General features: G+C 43.1%; 2 protein-coding genes across 8 annotated transcripts in view; one reads left to right on the forward strand and one right to left on the reverse strand.

The window, feature by feature from the left end:
- The first annotated feature begins 667 nt into the window (after positions 1 to 667).
- Positions 668 to 4,760, forward strand: LOC118240982 (uncharacterized). The gene is made up of 4 exons (XM_081713133.1): positions 668 to 931; positions 2,348 to 2,417; positions 2,930 to 3,068; positions 4,095 to 4,760. The coding sequence occupies exons 2-4, from the start codon at positions 2,357 to 2,359 to the stop codon at positions 4,324 to 4,326; spliced, it is 432 nt and encodes a 143-aa protein (XP_081569259.1). The 5' UTR covers positions 668 to 931; positions 2,348 to 2,356; the 3' UTR covers positions 4,327 to 4,760.
- A 771-nt stretch (positions 4,761 to 5,531) lies between these two features.
- Positions 5,532 to 15,094, reverse strand: part of slc4a3 (solute carrier family 4 member 3) — a 37,107-nt gene continuing 27,544 nt past the window's right edge. For 6 of the 7 annotated variants that reach the window (XM_081713128.1, XM_035523733.2, XM_081713130.1 and 3 more), the window contains 13 exons: positions 14,584 to 14,686; positions 14,178 to 14,362; positions 13,538 to 13,760; positions 13,042 to 13,257; positions 12,705 to 12,853; positions 12,210 to 12,404; positions 11,784 to 11,996; positions 11,572 to 11,661; positions 11,183 to 11,349; positions 10,820 to 11,073; positions 10,533 to 10,702; positions 9,741 to 9,914; positions 5,532 to 9,494 (listed from right to left, as the gene is read on the reverse strand). In XM_081713128.1, the coding sequence (XP_081569254.1) occupies positions 9,417 to 9,494; positions 9,741 to 9,914; positions 10,533 to 10,702; positions 10,820 to 11,073; positions 11,183 to 11,349; positions 11,572 to 11,661; positions 11,784 to 11,996; positions 12,210 to 12,404; positions 12,705 to 12,853; positions 13,042 to 13,257; positions 13,538 to 13,760; positions 14,178 to 14,362; positions 14,584 to 14,686 (2,217 nt within the window). In that variant the 3' untranslated portion in view covers positions 5,532 to 9,416. The remainder of the gene's footprint in view (positions 9,495 to 9,740; positions 9,915 to 10,532; positions 10,703 to 10,819; positions 11,074 to 11,182; positions 11,350 to 11,571; positions 11,662 to 11,783; positions 11,997 to 12,209; positions 12,405 to 12,704; positions 12,854 to 13,041; positions 13,258 to 13,537; positions 13,761 to 14,177; positions 14,363 to 14,583; positions 14,687 to 15,094) is intronic. The other variant, XR_014123358.1, reaches the window with a different exon arrangement.

Here is a 15,094-nt window from a genome sequence, read left to right on the forward strand (position 1 = left end):
TTCTACTCGAGGACTTGGCCAGAGTAGCAATGTTTTATGGGTAGAATTCAGGGAAATTATTATGAAAGTGCTTCTAGGCAGTGCCCTGCATGATTTGGCACTCTTATTTTCTCTGCAATTTCACTCAAACACATTCTAAGGTATTTATAAATGCTTTCTTACTCATAAGAATGCAGATGTGCTCTCACACGCACTTCTAATTGTACATTTTCTTACATCCCCATCACACAAACACACACACACAGACACTGCATTCTACCTCCCCTCTGAGAGTTGTAGGTCAAGAGGAGGTCTCCCAAAAGCACAGATTTATGGGATTGATACTCAAGGGACAGCATCAGTGGGAAAACTGCCATGCTATTTATTTCTGAAATCTCAATGAGTTTACTCTCATTGTCTTCAAATGTTTTACAGACCAGTGGCAGAAATAAGGCTCACTGGATGAATTATTTATTGACTACTTGTGTCCTCATTCATCAAAATAACCATCATGGAATTGGGGGCTGGGTGGGAGTAAACGTGTTTTGAACACAGCTGCTGAAATGGCCTATCCATCAAAAATTCTAGATAGAGGCCAAATTAGCTGTTTGCTTCTGGAGCTAGCATGTCTTGCCTATCTTTGCTGAGTAAAACAGAGGGCTGCTTTGTCATATACAACTGGGAATAAGTAGAAATTAGAATATGCCTGAGAAAGACGGCGCTCAATAATGGGAATGGGAAAGGAAGCAGTCGTCCAAGGGCTCAGGGCTGGTAATTGCGAAAGCGAGTTCTTAGTCCCATTGATAACATAAGGGACTGCCAGAGGGCTTTACTAAAGGGTTCAGTGCATTCCCACCAAGTGCCTCCCCAGTGGCACTTCAGCGCTACAGCGAAAACGTCCTTTCACAGCCCGTGACAGATGATATGAAGTGAGGAGGTATTCAAACCTAAGGTAAGCAAGAAATATTACTCCAAATAAAGCTATTTAAAGTCCAAACAATTACTCAGAATACAACTAGAGAGAAATGGAGAATGCCAGAAAATTATTATCTCAAGCAAGTCAATGCATTGATTCAATTACCTTCATTGTAATCCCATAAATGAACATTTCAGTTATTTATTGGAAAGAACTGTTGTAAATTAGTTTCCCCATTACCATTTTGTAAAGTAATGTCTGAAAGAAAAACACACTGTGGCATTACATTTTGTTAAAATATTTTATTATTCCTGTAATTGTCCTATTTTTCAAGTCTGTTTTTGAGACTTTTTAAGTATGAGTCCCATTTTCAAAAAGCATATTTTATAAGTGGGAATATATTTCAAGAATGTTCCATGGTTCCTCAGCTGGTCTCATGGAGAAACACGGTCTCTGGAGATAAATTCATTAATGATGAAAATGTAGAACCAAAGCAAAGAATGTCCATCTGTTATCAGAGGAAAGATTTGCTGGGAGAAATGAATATTTCAACAGAACAGTAGGGGTTCAGGGTTTACAGCAAACATAATTTGCTAATAAATTACCAATCAAAGGCATACAAAATGTGCCATGAATGTTCATGTGTTTCTTAATGTTTTAATGCTAATGTTTGTTACGAGTTGTATGAGCTGTACATTCTGAAGTGGGTGGAGCTTGAGTCTGTGTTATAAACATTGTAGACTCTAACCAAATAAGTTATTTAATGTTGCATAATGTGATATAAATTTTTAAATAAAACATACAATGTAAACTTCATAATTATATAGAGATAGAACTACCCAAAACTTTGTTTTCTGTAGTAACTATGTTCATAAGAAGAACTGGCTAGTAGCACAATTGATGGCTACAGGAAGAACACTATTTGCTGTGTATGTCAGCATTTGAATTTTTTTTTCTTGAGTTCTGTTTTGTTATGTTTTTTTTCTATTTTAAACCAGGATTCATGCATACTGGTACCATTTCAAGCAGGGTTATGAGAAGGCTCTCAGAAATACTAGGACGTATTTCTTGCTTTGACATTATCATGAGCCTCATAATACAGTTATGGAAAAACTGTTCCATAACATCCCTGCCAAGAGCAAAATGTGCGTCTTCCCAGTACCAGAAAGAGTCAGGCATATTCATGAGGTATAAATCATGAAACATGGGAAGCTCAACAACAACACAGTAACGAGGGAAAGGTTTGAAATGGAACACTAAACCTGCTACAGGCAGCGTGTGTAGAAGCTAGGTCAGCCCAAACGAAGTCACAGTCCTTCTCCAGCGTTCCTCTGGATGTAGCGTTCTCCACACTCTGACCTCACCACCATAACACATGCTGAAAGACAAATCATGTTACTGTAAATGTTGGAAGTCCTTAACTGTCACACGCTCTTTTTTCCGGCCTGGAAGCTCGGAGGGATGGTGTGGAATGGGAGCTCAGTGTTTTCTACAGCTTTAATCATCCGCTTAGCATTCACAGGTAATTACAAACACACGCTTGGAAATGTAGGCAGCCATGAGATGAGCTCCGAAAAGGAAAGATCAGTCCTTTGATTAAGTAGAAAGGTCTTCTGTCTTCATATGCTGCTTTCTGCACTTGGGTTTTATATTTAAAATTAACTGAAACCATACCGCTAATGTCAGCCACAGTGAGTAGCATGTAACATCTTCCTTTCTTTTAGTAATGGACTGTAAGTTATGGGCAATGTAATTTGGTAATAGAGGAAATGGCCTTTTATAGACATGAAACCAACCACTACCTCTAATTTATTGTGCTATCTAATGGAAGCTGTTTTTTTTAATGCCACAAGGAACACATCATTCTGTTCATTAATTAGATTTAAATGATTATATATATATATATATATATATATATATATATATATATATATATATATATATATATATAGCAAGAGAGAGAGAGAGAGAGAGAGAGAGAGAGAGAGAGAGAGAGAGGTAGAAAGAGAGATAAAATATTAATTTTTTTTTCAGTGCTTAATGGGGCCAAAGTTTGGTCCTGCGACAAGGCCACATTTGATAATGAGGTCCAGAATCACTGTATACCTCTGTACAATCAAAGTATGGCAAGCAGCAACTACCAGAAGGAATGTCCTTGGCCCACCACTAAAGGGTATGTATATGTATACATACATGTCTGCTGTGTGTGTGCATGTGTGGGTGTATATATGTGCTTGTCTGCTGTGTGTGTGCATGTGTGGGTGTGGATATGTGCTTGTCTGCTGTGTGTGTGCATGTGTGTGTATGTGCTTGTTCACTGTGTGTGTGTGTGTGTGTGTGTGTGTGTGTGTGTATACGTGCTTGTCTGCTGTGTGTGTGTGTGTGTATATGTGCTTGTCTGCTGTTTGTGTGCATGAGTGCGTGTGTATGTGCATGTGCTCTGGGTGTGTTCATGTGTGTTTTAATACAGGTTATCGCTGTATTAATTCCATTATGGATAGGACCATGAGCTCACAAATGACACCTCTCTGTTTGAAGAGGGGGTGGGGAGAATGTCCTAAAAATAACAATCTGTAGTCATGGGAAAGTCATGGGTTTCTGCTTCCTTGCAGGGGTTTTTGTTGCTTCAGGTTTTAATTAATTAGAGCCACACCAAACGTATGACTGCACTCTTTGGGTTCTCTTTGTCTCATTTAGAGAGACATGTCTCATGTGTTGTCATAACTCCGAAGGCTTTGCTGCTACTCCAAAGCCACCTCCTCCCAGCAGCACTACTTTCTCACGCATGACCGAGGGGTAAAGCGTGGTAGCTCTTAAAACACCCATTATCTAATTCTGATGTGGACATGGATGTGTGGGATAGAGATAGTGTATGGTGTTTAAGAGGGCTAATCTACCTCAGAGCTGCAAAAAGTTTCCTTTACAAAGTAAAGTGTTTTTAACAAAAGTTTAACAAAAACATTTATTTGAGGTAACTAAGGTTAGTTAGGTTTAAGGCTATGCTTATAACAGTCTTCTAATATATAGGTAGTTAGATATGTATAATCCACAGATATACTACACATTGCCTTCATGTCTTGAGAACTCACATAAACAAACGTGCATAGTGTGAGTCAGAGAGGGAGCTAGTACACTCCCTGTACACTCAGTGTGTGCTGTGAAACTCCCTAACTCCACTGTCGCCTTCGTATCCCTTTAGTCACTATGCCCAGCTGGATGCATGCGTGAGGAACGCGGCCGATCACGCCGGATGCATGGAGACTTCCCTGAAGAACGAGCTCTTCCTGGAGCTCCACCGGACCTATTTCTCACTGTGCTTCTTCATGCAGGACCCCGACGTGCATGTGGTATTGCTGCTTGTGCTGCCCTGCATCATAACCACCTTCCTCTTGCCCTTCTGCTGCGCACACCTCACCAGCGCCGCCTACTGAGCCTCAGGGGCAGCGCAGCTGATCCAGGGCCAGGGCCAGAGCCAGGGCCAGGGCCAGAGCCAGGCCCAGGGCCAGAGCCAGGTCTGGGGCAGCAACCGTGGTCCTGGAGCTGCAGCCAACTTTGTAGTCAACATCTGCGTTTCCCTAAGGGCATGGGGCAAGCACAAGTCATTATGTTCGCCAGAGAATAAGTGTAGAACTAGTATATAGATTTAGCATCTGTACTAAGGTGTATAACTAGATGTAGCACCTGGGTTGCCTTTGGTTTTCTAAAAAAAAAAACAAAAAAAAACTAGAGTTTCGAGCATTTGTGAAATTGGGACTGTTCACTTTAAACAGTTGTGTAAGCATATTGGAGGTTGACGCCATCCATTGACTGTCCCCAAAGGAAAGCCCACATAGATGTGCAAAAGAATAAAATATAGTAGGCTGCATCTGTTTTTATCATTGATCTATGGCCCACGCCACAGAATACAGAAGTGCTTCTGAACTGATATAGTTTAAAACCTTTTACTTTATCTGTGATTGGCAGAATGGTATTCACACACAAGCTCTTTTCACTTCTTTCACAATTTCTAGCTGACACATAATTAATAACATTATAAGTGGTGACAGGAACACATGTAAATCACTTTTCAACTGAGCTTGTTCCTTCTTAATGTGACCTCCTTTCACTCTGTGTTTTTATTCCTGGTGCATGTTTTAAGTTGCTGAGGTTTTTTGCTGACATGCAACCTTTCACATTTGAGAGTAAGTCAGGACAGTGAAAATACTGCTAGTCTATGGCTGAGGGCAACATACTTGTTACTCCTATCAGGGGAAAAAGGTACGGCATGAGCTTCATAGTATAGACGCATATGTTGCAACAAAAGTTTTGAAACACAATAAATATTTATTAGAGACAAAAAAATAACTATTTTACAGTGTTTTGAAAACTTTTTTTTTTACAGTAATAGCAATTAGTACAGCTATTAAAATAGCCACATAACATCAGCATTTTTTAGTATTGCTAAAGCTAAAGTAAAACATCATTTTCTATAACAAGTTTGTCTTATTTTTGACAAACTACGCCTCTAAGTTACATTCATACAACAATCTGAATTCCTAACAGAAATTCTACACAAGGTTTGTTTTGGGGACTGACATTTTGACATAAATTCAGTACAAATGGTGCTGCATATGTGAAAACCAAAATAATTTCTTTATCCATTATAGAAATTCAAATGTAATCATCTTTGTGAGAAGTCTTTGTTCGTAAGTGCTAAATGTGTTTGCAAGTGTTAAAGGTGATCTAACTAGAGTACACCGGACGTAACGTACACAGGGAAACTAATGTGATTTTGAACGCGAGAGGCAAGCAGCTCCCTTAATACACTGACACCCTCAAAGTGTTAAACCCCCTGTATAATCACTCCAGCACTCTGAAGTGAATGCTGTCTGGAGTTGACTAAAAGTGTCGTTAAAGAACAAGTACCAGCCCACAACTGTTCCGCTGCTGTTCCCAGTGAATGCCACCTACTTGGTGTACCATTCCACTTGCTGTTTCGATTAATGAACACACTGCAAATACACAACTGAATGTGCTACACCCACTGGAATATGTGTAACTCCAGCCGCTTCTGATTGTCATCACTCGCTCTCCATAACACGTCATTTGCAGGGATTGGTGGGTGGTCTGTGCGACTAGTGGGGCTACACCCAGACTGTAACCCATTTCAGAGTTCACACCCTGCCAAGCCCTTTTAACATTCCAACTGCTCATTTTTCTCCTGGTTTCATTTGCATCTGCAAAAATCCACAGGTAGGAAATGGCAGTCATAATACGCCCCCTTCTTAATTCTTCTTCCTACAGAATGCATTTCTTCTTAGTTTTTTAACATTCTGTTTCTTTCATCTCTGCCCACAGCCACACACAGACACACTCATTATTGCGGTAGTGCCCCCCTCCTTAATACTGACATCACAGAAGGCTGATATATGCAAATGAGCCTGACCAAGGAACGATGCTCTATGTGATTCATGGCTGTTTTCATGAATCTTGGCATTCAGTGTAACATATGTAATAATCTAACAATTTAATCATTTTCAACAAGGATAAATAATTTTGGTCACAATAATGCAAAGCAATCATTAACCATCAAGGGGGTCACCAAGATTTACAATGCATCTCGAAAGGCATCGGAACTTATTTTTTTTTACATATCGTGCAGCCCTTCTACACACACACACACGCGCACACACACACACACACACACACACACACACACAAACACACACATACTTATAGTATGAACCTGAACGAAGTGGCAAGCAGGTTGTGTGTGAGGAGTCTGCATGTGTCCTCCCCAGCACTGAGCTTGAAAGACCCCACACTGACCCACAGCCCTCCAGGTCATCTGGCTTTTTGGATGAGCAACCTGTCTGTAGCCTTGGCAACCACCACCCCTGCCTGGACACGTCAGCTGTAATCACAAACGCTGCTTCTTCGAGGTCCCCTTTTTGTTCCCCATCCACAGTTATTGGTTTAAGCCATTCTTCCTGCTGTGTCCAAGCAGCCCTATGACGGGGGCTGCTCTTGGAGCAGACAAAGTTTACAGAGGGGACACACGTTACAAGCCGAGACCAACAGAGTCTTATGCGCTGCAGTACATACATTCAGCATGTCACACAAACACATGGGCCACGGTAGCATGTCTGCAGGAATTCGAGGCCAGAATGCATCTCTTAAACGGCAGGTACATCCCATACTCAAAGAAAACACAAAGTTATTACAAAACATACATTACTGCAGAACAATTTATAAAATCTATAATAGTCTGACATTGCCAATGGAAAATTTCACAGGTAAGGCTAAATATGGAGACAGCTAAATTTGTTGTTTGTAGTGGTCTCAGTAGACTATAGGAAGGGTGTCAGTGACTAAGTCTCCGTCTTTGGATCCACTGTGTACTCAGGGTCTCCTGCAAAGGCTACAAGCAGAAAAGGCTTAGCTAAGGCTATGGGATGGCAGTGCTGGTAACTCCCAGAGCAATAAATCCCCACACCTCATGCGTTCCAGAGCAAGTATCTCGGCACCAAACTCAAGAGTACACCAAAGCCATGTTTCTACCTTTTCTAGCCTTTCAGGGCTGTAACAGTTTTAACAATCCAACAACCGCAAGATAATCTGCACTGTAATTTACTGTAAAGTTTAAATACTGGCGCCTCTTAGGGACAGCCCTCAAGGCAAAAGTGAATATCCGATGAGCAAAATGCACTACCGGGTTTGGCATCAACACAGTTCACATTTGACTATCCAAATGTGTTCCTTGACTAAAGAACTCATCATGGCCTTCTGAGGGGCACACTGGGTAGCAGCATCTGGTCTTGTGTTTGACTGAATAAAATGAGTATTACTGAATATTTTCACCACTCAAATACCTCTAAATATATTACACTAAAACTAGTGCAAGTAAGCAAAAAACAAACAAGCAAACAAACAAACAAAAAAATCTCTTAAATGATCTGTATGAAACTGAACAATATGAGGGATGTTTTCATTTGAGGTCTGTGTGTTGGGGGCATGTACACAACCAGTGAGTACATGAACAGCTTTTTATTTGCAGTCTAAAGGGCGACTTTCTCAACAGCCAATGGCGGCTCACTGGACAGGGTAAGAGACCTTCCAAGTGCATTCAGACAAGAGCGGCAGCTAATACTTCTGTTCTTCCGAAATTTACGATAAGAGGTTCACTGGACCTTAAAGAAACTTGGCTATGAGCCATGCTAAACAGCACAGATCTGGTGGCTGTAGAGTGAGGTGCTTGTTAGAAGGCCATGCACTTTTTCTTTAAACTAGTTAGAGTCTGGTGAATGGAACCAAGGTCAGGGTTCCTCTATGACCCCATCCACAGATTTGGCAGCAGAATACAGATGAGTCAAACACTCAGGCCAACTGTATTCCTGTATATTAGCAGTTCAGAAGCCATTGAATAATACTGACTTTAACATTATGTAGTAAGTCTGTACATCTAGAAATCAACTTAATCCTGTATATTATGGCTTTAACTGTTCTTATAAAACATTAGCTTAAATGTAACTGAAAATGTCACATGTATTTCCAAGTCTCTGAAAAAATCACATTGCCAACACAAAAATAAATCAAACATGAAGACAGTACATCCTATACTTTTCCATTTACCCTAACGCTCAGTGTCTACACACTAATCAATATTCTATAAATAAAACAAGATAAAAAGAAAGAAAATGCCCTTCAGTGCCTCTCTGCTTAGGAGGAAGTTCTTCAACAATGAGGAACAATTACATCAGAGAGTTTGTGTAGCAAACAAAGCACAACAAATAAACACAAAAAAATAATTAGTTTAAAGTTTAGGAGGAGCCCTCTGCTGGGGTCTCACCAGGCAATAAAAGAAGTCCCCTCTAGTTCTCACAACTACACGGACAAGTGGTACTGCATACAAGCAAAGGGACTCCACACAAAGAACATTAACCACCCTGAGGGTCCTGAACTTAGATGCTACTGAAAGTCATTCAGGCCCTGTGGGCAATGCCTACAGTATCAAAGAGAAGGCAACTCAGATCTACAGGCAGTGGGCTTCTATGGGGGAGGGGTGTCCAGTCTACCAAGTGTAACCAGCTGTGCTCTGTATACTGAACAGTGCGCTGTATCCACTACTCTCTGTGCATAGCACACACTAGACGCAGCACTGTACTCTGTGTTCCCTCATTGCAAACAGAAGGAATCTTTTAAGGTGCATCGTCTACTCTGTGTGTTTCCGGCAAAGAGTTCTAAGAGCATTAGCGAGACACAGAGATTACTCTTCTTAGAGGAATCAATGACACATAAAATTATATATAACAAATTAAGTATAACAGCAATAAACAGTATCTAAATAATGTGAACCTTCAACATCAATATCTCAATTATACACAGAATAAATACAATATTTGAATGCACACGTGAAGCATGTAGAGTGGGTCCTCACTATGAAACTGTGGCTAGTATCACCTTCACTGCAGTGGTTTGTCCTTTGTCTTGTAGTTTGATTGATTGGTGTTGTTGAAGGCGAGAACCCCTCGGAGAGCCTGGTCTACACAAGCATGTGAATCTCATTGTACTCATCATGACCATCTTCATCGAAATTGGGTGTATCTTCATCTGCATCCAGCTGAAAGGGGAAGAAGAGAGAGAGAGTGCTTTACACTGAGTGTTTGTATGAGAGGGTGTCAGCAAAGGTCAACCTGCACAACTCTGTATCCACTCCAAGAGAAAAAAAGGTCACATTATGGCCATGTGGACCCAACGCCAGATCTGTTCCCCATCCGTAAGGCCCTCGGTCTCAGTCCTACGTGTGGAACAGCACTGAGAAGCCCGGTGTGAGAGGGAGTGTGGGGGAAGGGGTGTGTAGACTCACCGCTGCCAGCTCACGCTCCTCAAAGATTCTAGTGAGGATGAGTCTGCGTAGAGGCACAGTCATGATGAGTATGAAGGGGAAGGCCAGGGACGCTGTGGTGGACTTGACCACCCACAGCAGGGCTATACACAGCAGCTGGATGATGGTGAACAGGTTCATACGCCAGGTCTTCACCTATAAAGACCCCGGGAAGGAAGGATGGTAGTTGTGTATGACTGTAAAAGAATCTTTACTTGAGCAACCCAAGGAAGCAGAGACAACTAGTTGTGTGGCTCCAAAATATATTTTTTATTTCTTATTTTGTACACTACCAGAAACTGCTATTTGCTCTAAAAGTTGTCACATTAATACATAAGTGTGGGGGCCTGCTATTTGTTGTTTTTTTTCAAAGGATGACAGAAATGTGTGTTTGGGCGCCACCTAGTGGCCGCGTTAAAATGACTTTGGTGAAATTTTACATTAGACGTTTTTATCCAAAGCGACTTACAATTATGACTAAACACGGCTTGAGCAATTGAGGGTTAAGAGCCTTGCTGAGTGGCTGAACCGCCGCATTTTATTGGTGGGGGCTTGAACTCATAACCTTCCAATTATAGTCAAGCACCTTAACCACTGAGATAGCACTGCCAAAATGTCAGTATACAATCATATGTTCCTCATCTACACACAGACATTGAACATCAGTCAACGCAGAACAACAGTCTAGCATAGTACATGCATTATCAGCAAACCATTTAAAAATGTGCAGAGTACAGCTAATGGTTCTTAACTTTCCCAGTCCTTTCGGTTTACCTTGGCAACATAGGTATGATCAGGGTGGTGTTTCGCAGGGGTGACCATAAGGGTGATGCGCTCATAGAGCTGAATGCCAGTCAGAGAGGTGATGCCCATATACAGAAAGATTCCAAACAGCACAGCCAGAGGAATGTGTTGCAACACGTCCGTCATCACAATGGACACGCCTGCAGGTTAGAGGAGCGCGTGAGGGGGCTGCAGTGGAAAATGTAATGTCAAGCTAAAAAAAAAAAGGAAATGGTAAATAGAAATTGCATTGGTTATTAAACTATGACCTCACTTACCTACAAGTATGGCCACACACATGCCAGTCACCCTCTGCTCTTTGACCTCCTGGATCATGGGCTTTTCTCCTGGGGCAGTGGCCTTGCTCATGACGGTCAGCGCGTTGACGTGGGTTACGGAGCGCACGGTGGCAGCCGTCAGCCAGGGCAGGCCAAACAGCGGGCAGATCGCCCCAAGGGTCACGATTAGCAGCAGGTCCAGGTGGAAGCCGGAACCCTTCACCAAGCGCCGCTCCTTTTTACTCACAATCAGCCTGGAGGGGGGTGGGGGGAGAAAGATGAACTAACTGAGGCCACCCAAACTTCAAATGTTTTCCTGTGGAACGGTGACGCGTCCGGTTTGGATGCGAGGCCAAAACTCACGAGGTGATCTGGGTCTCCATGAAGATGAGAATGAAGACAAGTAGGGCAGGGACCACCGCCGCCCCCATCATCCACACGGGGAAAATCTGTTTGTCTCCGAATGGGCTGACGAACCAGCCTCGCTTGTCCGGGGAGGTGACCGAGAAGCCCGATGGCACGTTCAGTTTCTGCGCCCACAAAACACACACGTTTCGTCAGTCCCAGTCCACCACGCCAAGCATTCCACCACACTCTCATACACACTCTGACAGAAGCCTGTCTTCAGTTCCAGAAAAGTATTTAATAAGGAGTATGAGAAAGCAGAACAGATCAGAGCACTCACTGTTGCTCTGTAGAGATGCACCTGGCACAGTTCAGGACACTATTGTTCCTGGCACTATTCTGGTTACCTGTGTGTAGGTGTCAGGGATACAGTAGTCCACGATGACAGACAACAGGATGGAGATGGGGATGCCGAAGTCTCCAATGACTCTCCTGACCTTTGGATTTAAGTAAAAAACAGACAAGTAAAGCCAAGTGTGACTGCAACATTGGTCAACCTTTGGTCAAATCTCAGTGGCGTTTTTGGTACCAGCCCTGGGTGGTTCCTCGATGGCTGTACCTTGCCTCCAAGGAAACGGCTGTTCCGGAACTTTCTAAGGAAGAAGGCCACGAAGAAAGTCCCCAACATGAGGACGAGAGAGAGCAGTGCCGTGTTGGGCTGGTTCAGGATGGTTCCCTCCACTAGCACGCTCCCGTCTGTTGGCCCCGGGGTTCTGAGTCCAGGGCCGGAAGAGGTCGGGTAGCTTCTTAATAGCGGGTGCTCTTGGAACACCTAAAACCAAAACCTTTAAAATAGCTCACATCTACACAAGTGAAAATCAAGTTGAAACTTGCCTGTAGACTCTCAGCATGTTTGCAAACACTGGGAATTAGGACAGAAGACTTAGGCTGTGGTTTTGGCACAATACACCTACATACTACGACACAAGCTTTTGGATGGAATGATGGTGTCTGGGTACTTCCACTTCAGACAATAGGCCCATACCTTAAAGAGCTTGGAGAAGGTCTCGTAGATGAAGATGAGGGAGATGAGGAAGGCGAAGATCTCCTGAGTGAAGGGCGAAATGTAGCGCACAAGGAAGCTGCCCTCAACTGCCACAATTACCAGCACGATGAAAATGAGCCAGAAGCCTATCCACACGCGGCCCGTGAGGTATTCGAAGCCCTGCGCCTGGCAGAACTGATCCAGGGAAGAGGAGAATGGCATTCAGGTACACTTACAGCTGCACACTGTCTGATTTACTGCTACTTTCAATACAAACAAAACTTTCCATGGAGGGGAAAGAGCAGAGAGGTTGGTTGCTGTTCTTATTATTGAACAGATAATGTCTAGCGAGTCTTCATAGCAAAGAGAGCCCAGAGGAGCAACTAACAGCAATACAAGCAGTGTGCAGTGAGACACCACACAGATGCTGGTAAGAAATTAGCTATCAGTAATGACGGGAGTGCAGCTAGTGGCTGCTCAGTGGCTGTGGGCTACCTTGTAAAAGGCCTCTTCAAACACAAGGAGAGGCCCTGAAAAGCCAATAATGAGCAGGGGCTGCCCGGCCAGCAGGGAGAACAGCACCCCGACCGTTGCCGTAGAGACGAGAAGCTCTGATACCCCCATCATACCTTCAGTCTTCTCCCCTAGAGATATCAGAACTTATACTGACAGTCTAATCACATTTCATATTATATTTAAAGTAATATAACTCTTAACACGCAGCATGAGCTAAAGAGTCTTCTTTTTGTTTACAAAGAAGAGTTAAAAAGTTAAAAAGAGATAGAGATATACCAAGCAAAAAAAAAAAAAAAAAGGTCTAAGAGCTTATTACCCAGCAGGCCTCCAAAAGTGATTGTGGGAGAGAGTGCTGCAAAGTAGATAAAAATGACAGCAGCGATACACTGAGAGTCCAGTGCGTCCTTGAGGTCGCTGATGTAATACGGGTAACGGCGTCGGATGTCATGGATCAGGCCTCCGAACGGGACACCTGAGCGTTTGAGCGGGTCCACCTCCAGCTCCTCATCTTCCTGCTCGTCGTGACTCACATCTGACACAGGGCAGACAAGACACCCAGGCCAGCTTTTACCGGCCAACTATTGGAACGCTGACAGCAGATCTTTATTCCTGGCCGAATCACATTTGTGCTCATCAGTACTGATATGTCACCATTTACTGAAATACCCCCTCCTACATGTGACTATAATTAAGACAGAATAAAAAATGGCTTCATCGTTTCGCTTCTTTTTCTGATTAGATTTGTGATTAGGCTGTGATTGTAGAATCACACTGCAGAGCTGTGGGTTCATGCCAAAAGACCAGATGCTCACCTTTAGTCTCCTGGTCCGATCCGGCCACGGTGCTGGCACATTTCTTACTCTCTCTCTCCTTGCGCTTACGCAGCATCTGCTTCTGGAAGGAAGCCACCGTCTTTAGCAGGTCTTTGCCCTCCACGTCCAATGGGGGGATCACAATACTACAGTCCAGGAACTCATTCATGCCGCTCAAGAGATCCTGCCGGTCATCGGCAAAGTAGGCCACCTCGTGGAAGTTCTGAGGAAAGCGCAGAGGAGAACTGAAGCGGAGCGTGCTACATGGACAGAAGGACTGCCAAATGAGCTGATGGTTTCTTTCATTACTGAGGAAAATATGTTTGGGTTGTCCTCATGCTAACTGTGGGTTGGAGCAGACATAACATGAATATGTCCTCACTCTCCAGTTAACATTCTCCAAAGCATCCAGCTCATTTCAAACTCCATTTCATGTCAGCCCCCTCGCTGAATTTCGAAGCCAAGCTGTACAGGCACACTGTGAACTTTTGTTGTAGTTACTAAAATGGTCATTTTATAAATAATCATTCTCTTACCTTATTTTACGTGCAACATCTTAATGGTCTAAATTTGTACATGAATGACTTGAGTCTGGAAATGATTTTGTGCAAAGGATGTCAATCCTTGTGTGAGCCCCAACCTTATCAGACATTAGTGTGGAGAAGGAGCGTCCAATCTCGTGGTAGTCCATGTTGGTCTGTGGAGGTCCGAGGAGCACGAAGATGAACCTCACAGGAACTGGAACCTCCAGAACCGACTCTAGCATGACTGCCTCGTTCAGCCGCACAAATGCCATGGCGGGCTGCTCCAGGAAATCCACACAGCCTACACACACACACACACACACACACACACACACACACACACACACACACACACACACACCATATACATACATAAAGTTTATACCTTGATGAATCAGAACATTAGGTTCTTAACTAAAATCAGATGCAGAAATGTGGAATCATAAAAGCTAGCAAAGGGCAAAGGAAAGCAGTGCAGGGATACCATGATATGATGACTCTACACCTTCTTTTGGAGCTTACCCACTAAAACCACGGTGGCCTCTGCATCCTTGGGGATCTTTGCCAGCAGTTTCAGAGACCTGGCTGCAGCATGTGCCTCAACAGGAACACCATGCAGGTTTTTCTTTTGTTAACAGAAGAAAAAAGTTACAATTGCACTGACATTAAACACTGGCTCCAAGCTGCAGCTGGAGAGATTTGGCAGACAGCACAGGTAAACATCTCCCCATGGCTTTGCAAGAGATGTCTGTTCTACATGTGGGCTTTGAGTCTCCTTGTGTCACTGCACTCTGGATCTTAATGAAACATTTCACCAGGTTTTTATCAGTAGTCACTAATACGTAGAAGCAAGTTGCCAAATGGCAAATCAGTCTAAATACATTTAACATGATCCTCTTTTTTTGCTCTTTTATGGGTTGTTTTAAATTCACCAACATTTTCAGTCATGGGGACCATTAAAAGTTTCACAGTTACCATATCAGGAGGCTGTAATGAGAAGCACTTGCATGGTTTTGTGATCCCTAATTGTGCA

The sequence above is a fragment of the Electrophorus electricus genome, chromosome 4 (genome assembly GCF_041902795.1).
Source record: "Electrophorus electricus isolate QZ-2024a chromosome 4, ASM4190279v1, whole genome shotgun sequence".
NCBI classification, from domain to species: domain Eukaryota; kingdom Metazoa; phylum Chordata; class Actinopteri; order Gymnotiformes; family Gymnotidae; genus Electrophorus; species Electrophorus electricus.

Excerpts from the sequence above, each read along its gene's own strand:
- LOC118240982 (XM_081713133.1), top strand. The coding sequence starts at position 2,357 with ATGGTGTGGAATGGGAGCTCAGTGTTTTCTACAGCTTTAATCATCCGC. Across the intron at positions 2,418-2,929 it reads CATCCGCTTAGCATTCACAG|TGCTTAATGGGGCCAAAGTT; the intron begins GTAATTACAAAC and ends TTTTTTTTTCAG. Across the intron at positions 3,069-4,094 it reads CCTTGGCCCACCACTAAAGG|TCACTATGCCCAGCTGGATG; the intron begins GTATGTATATGT and ends GTATCCCTTTAG.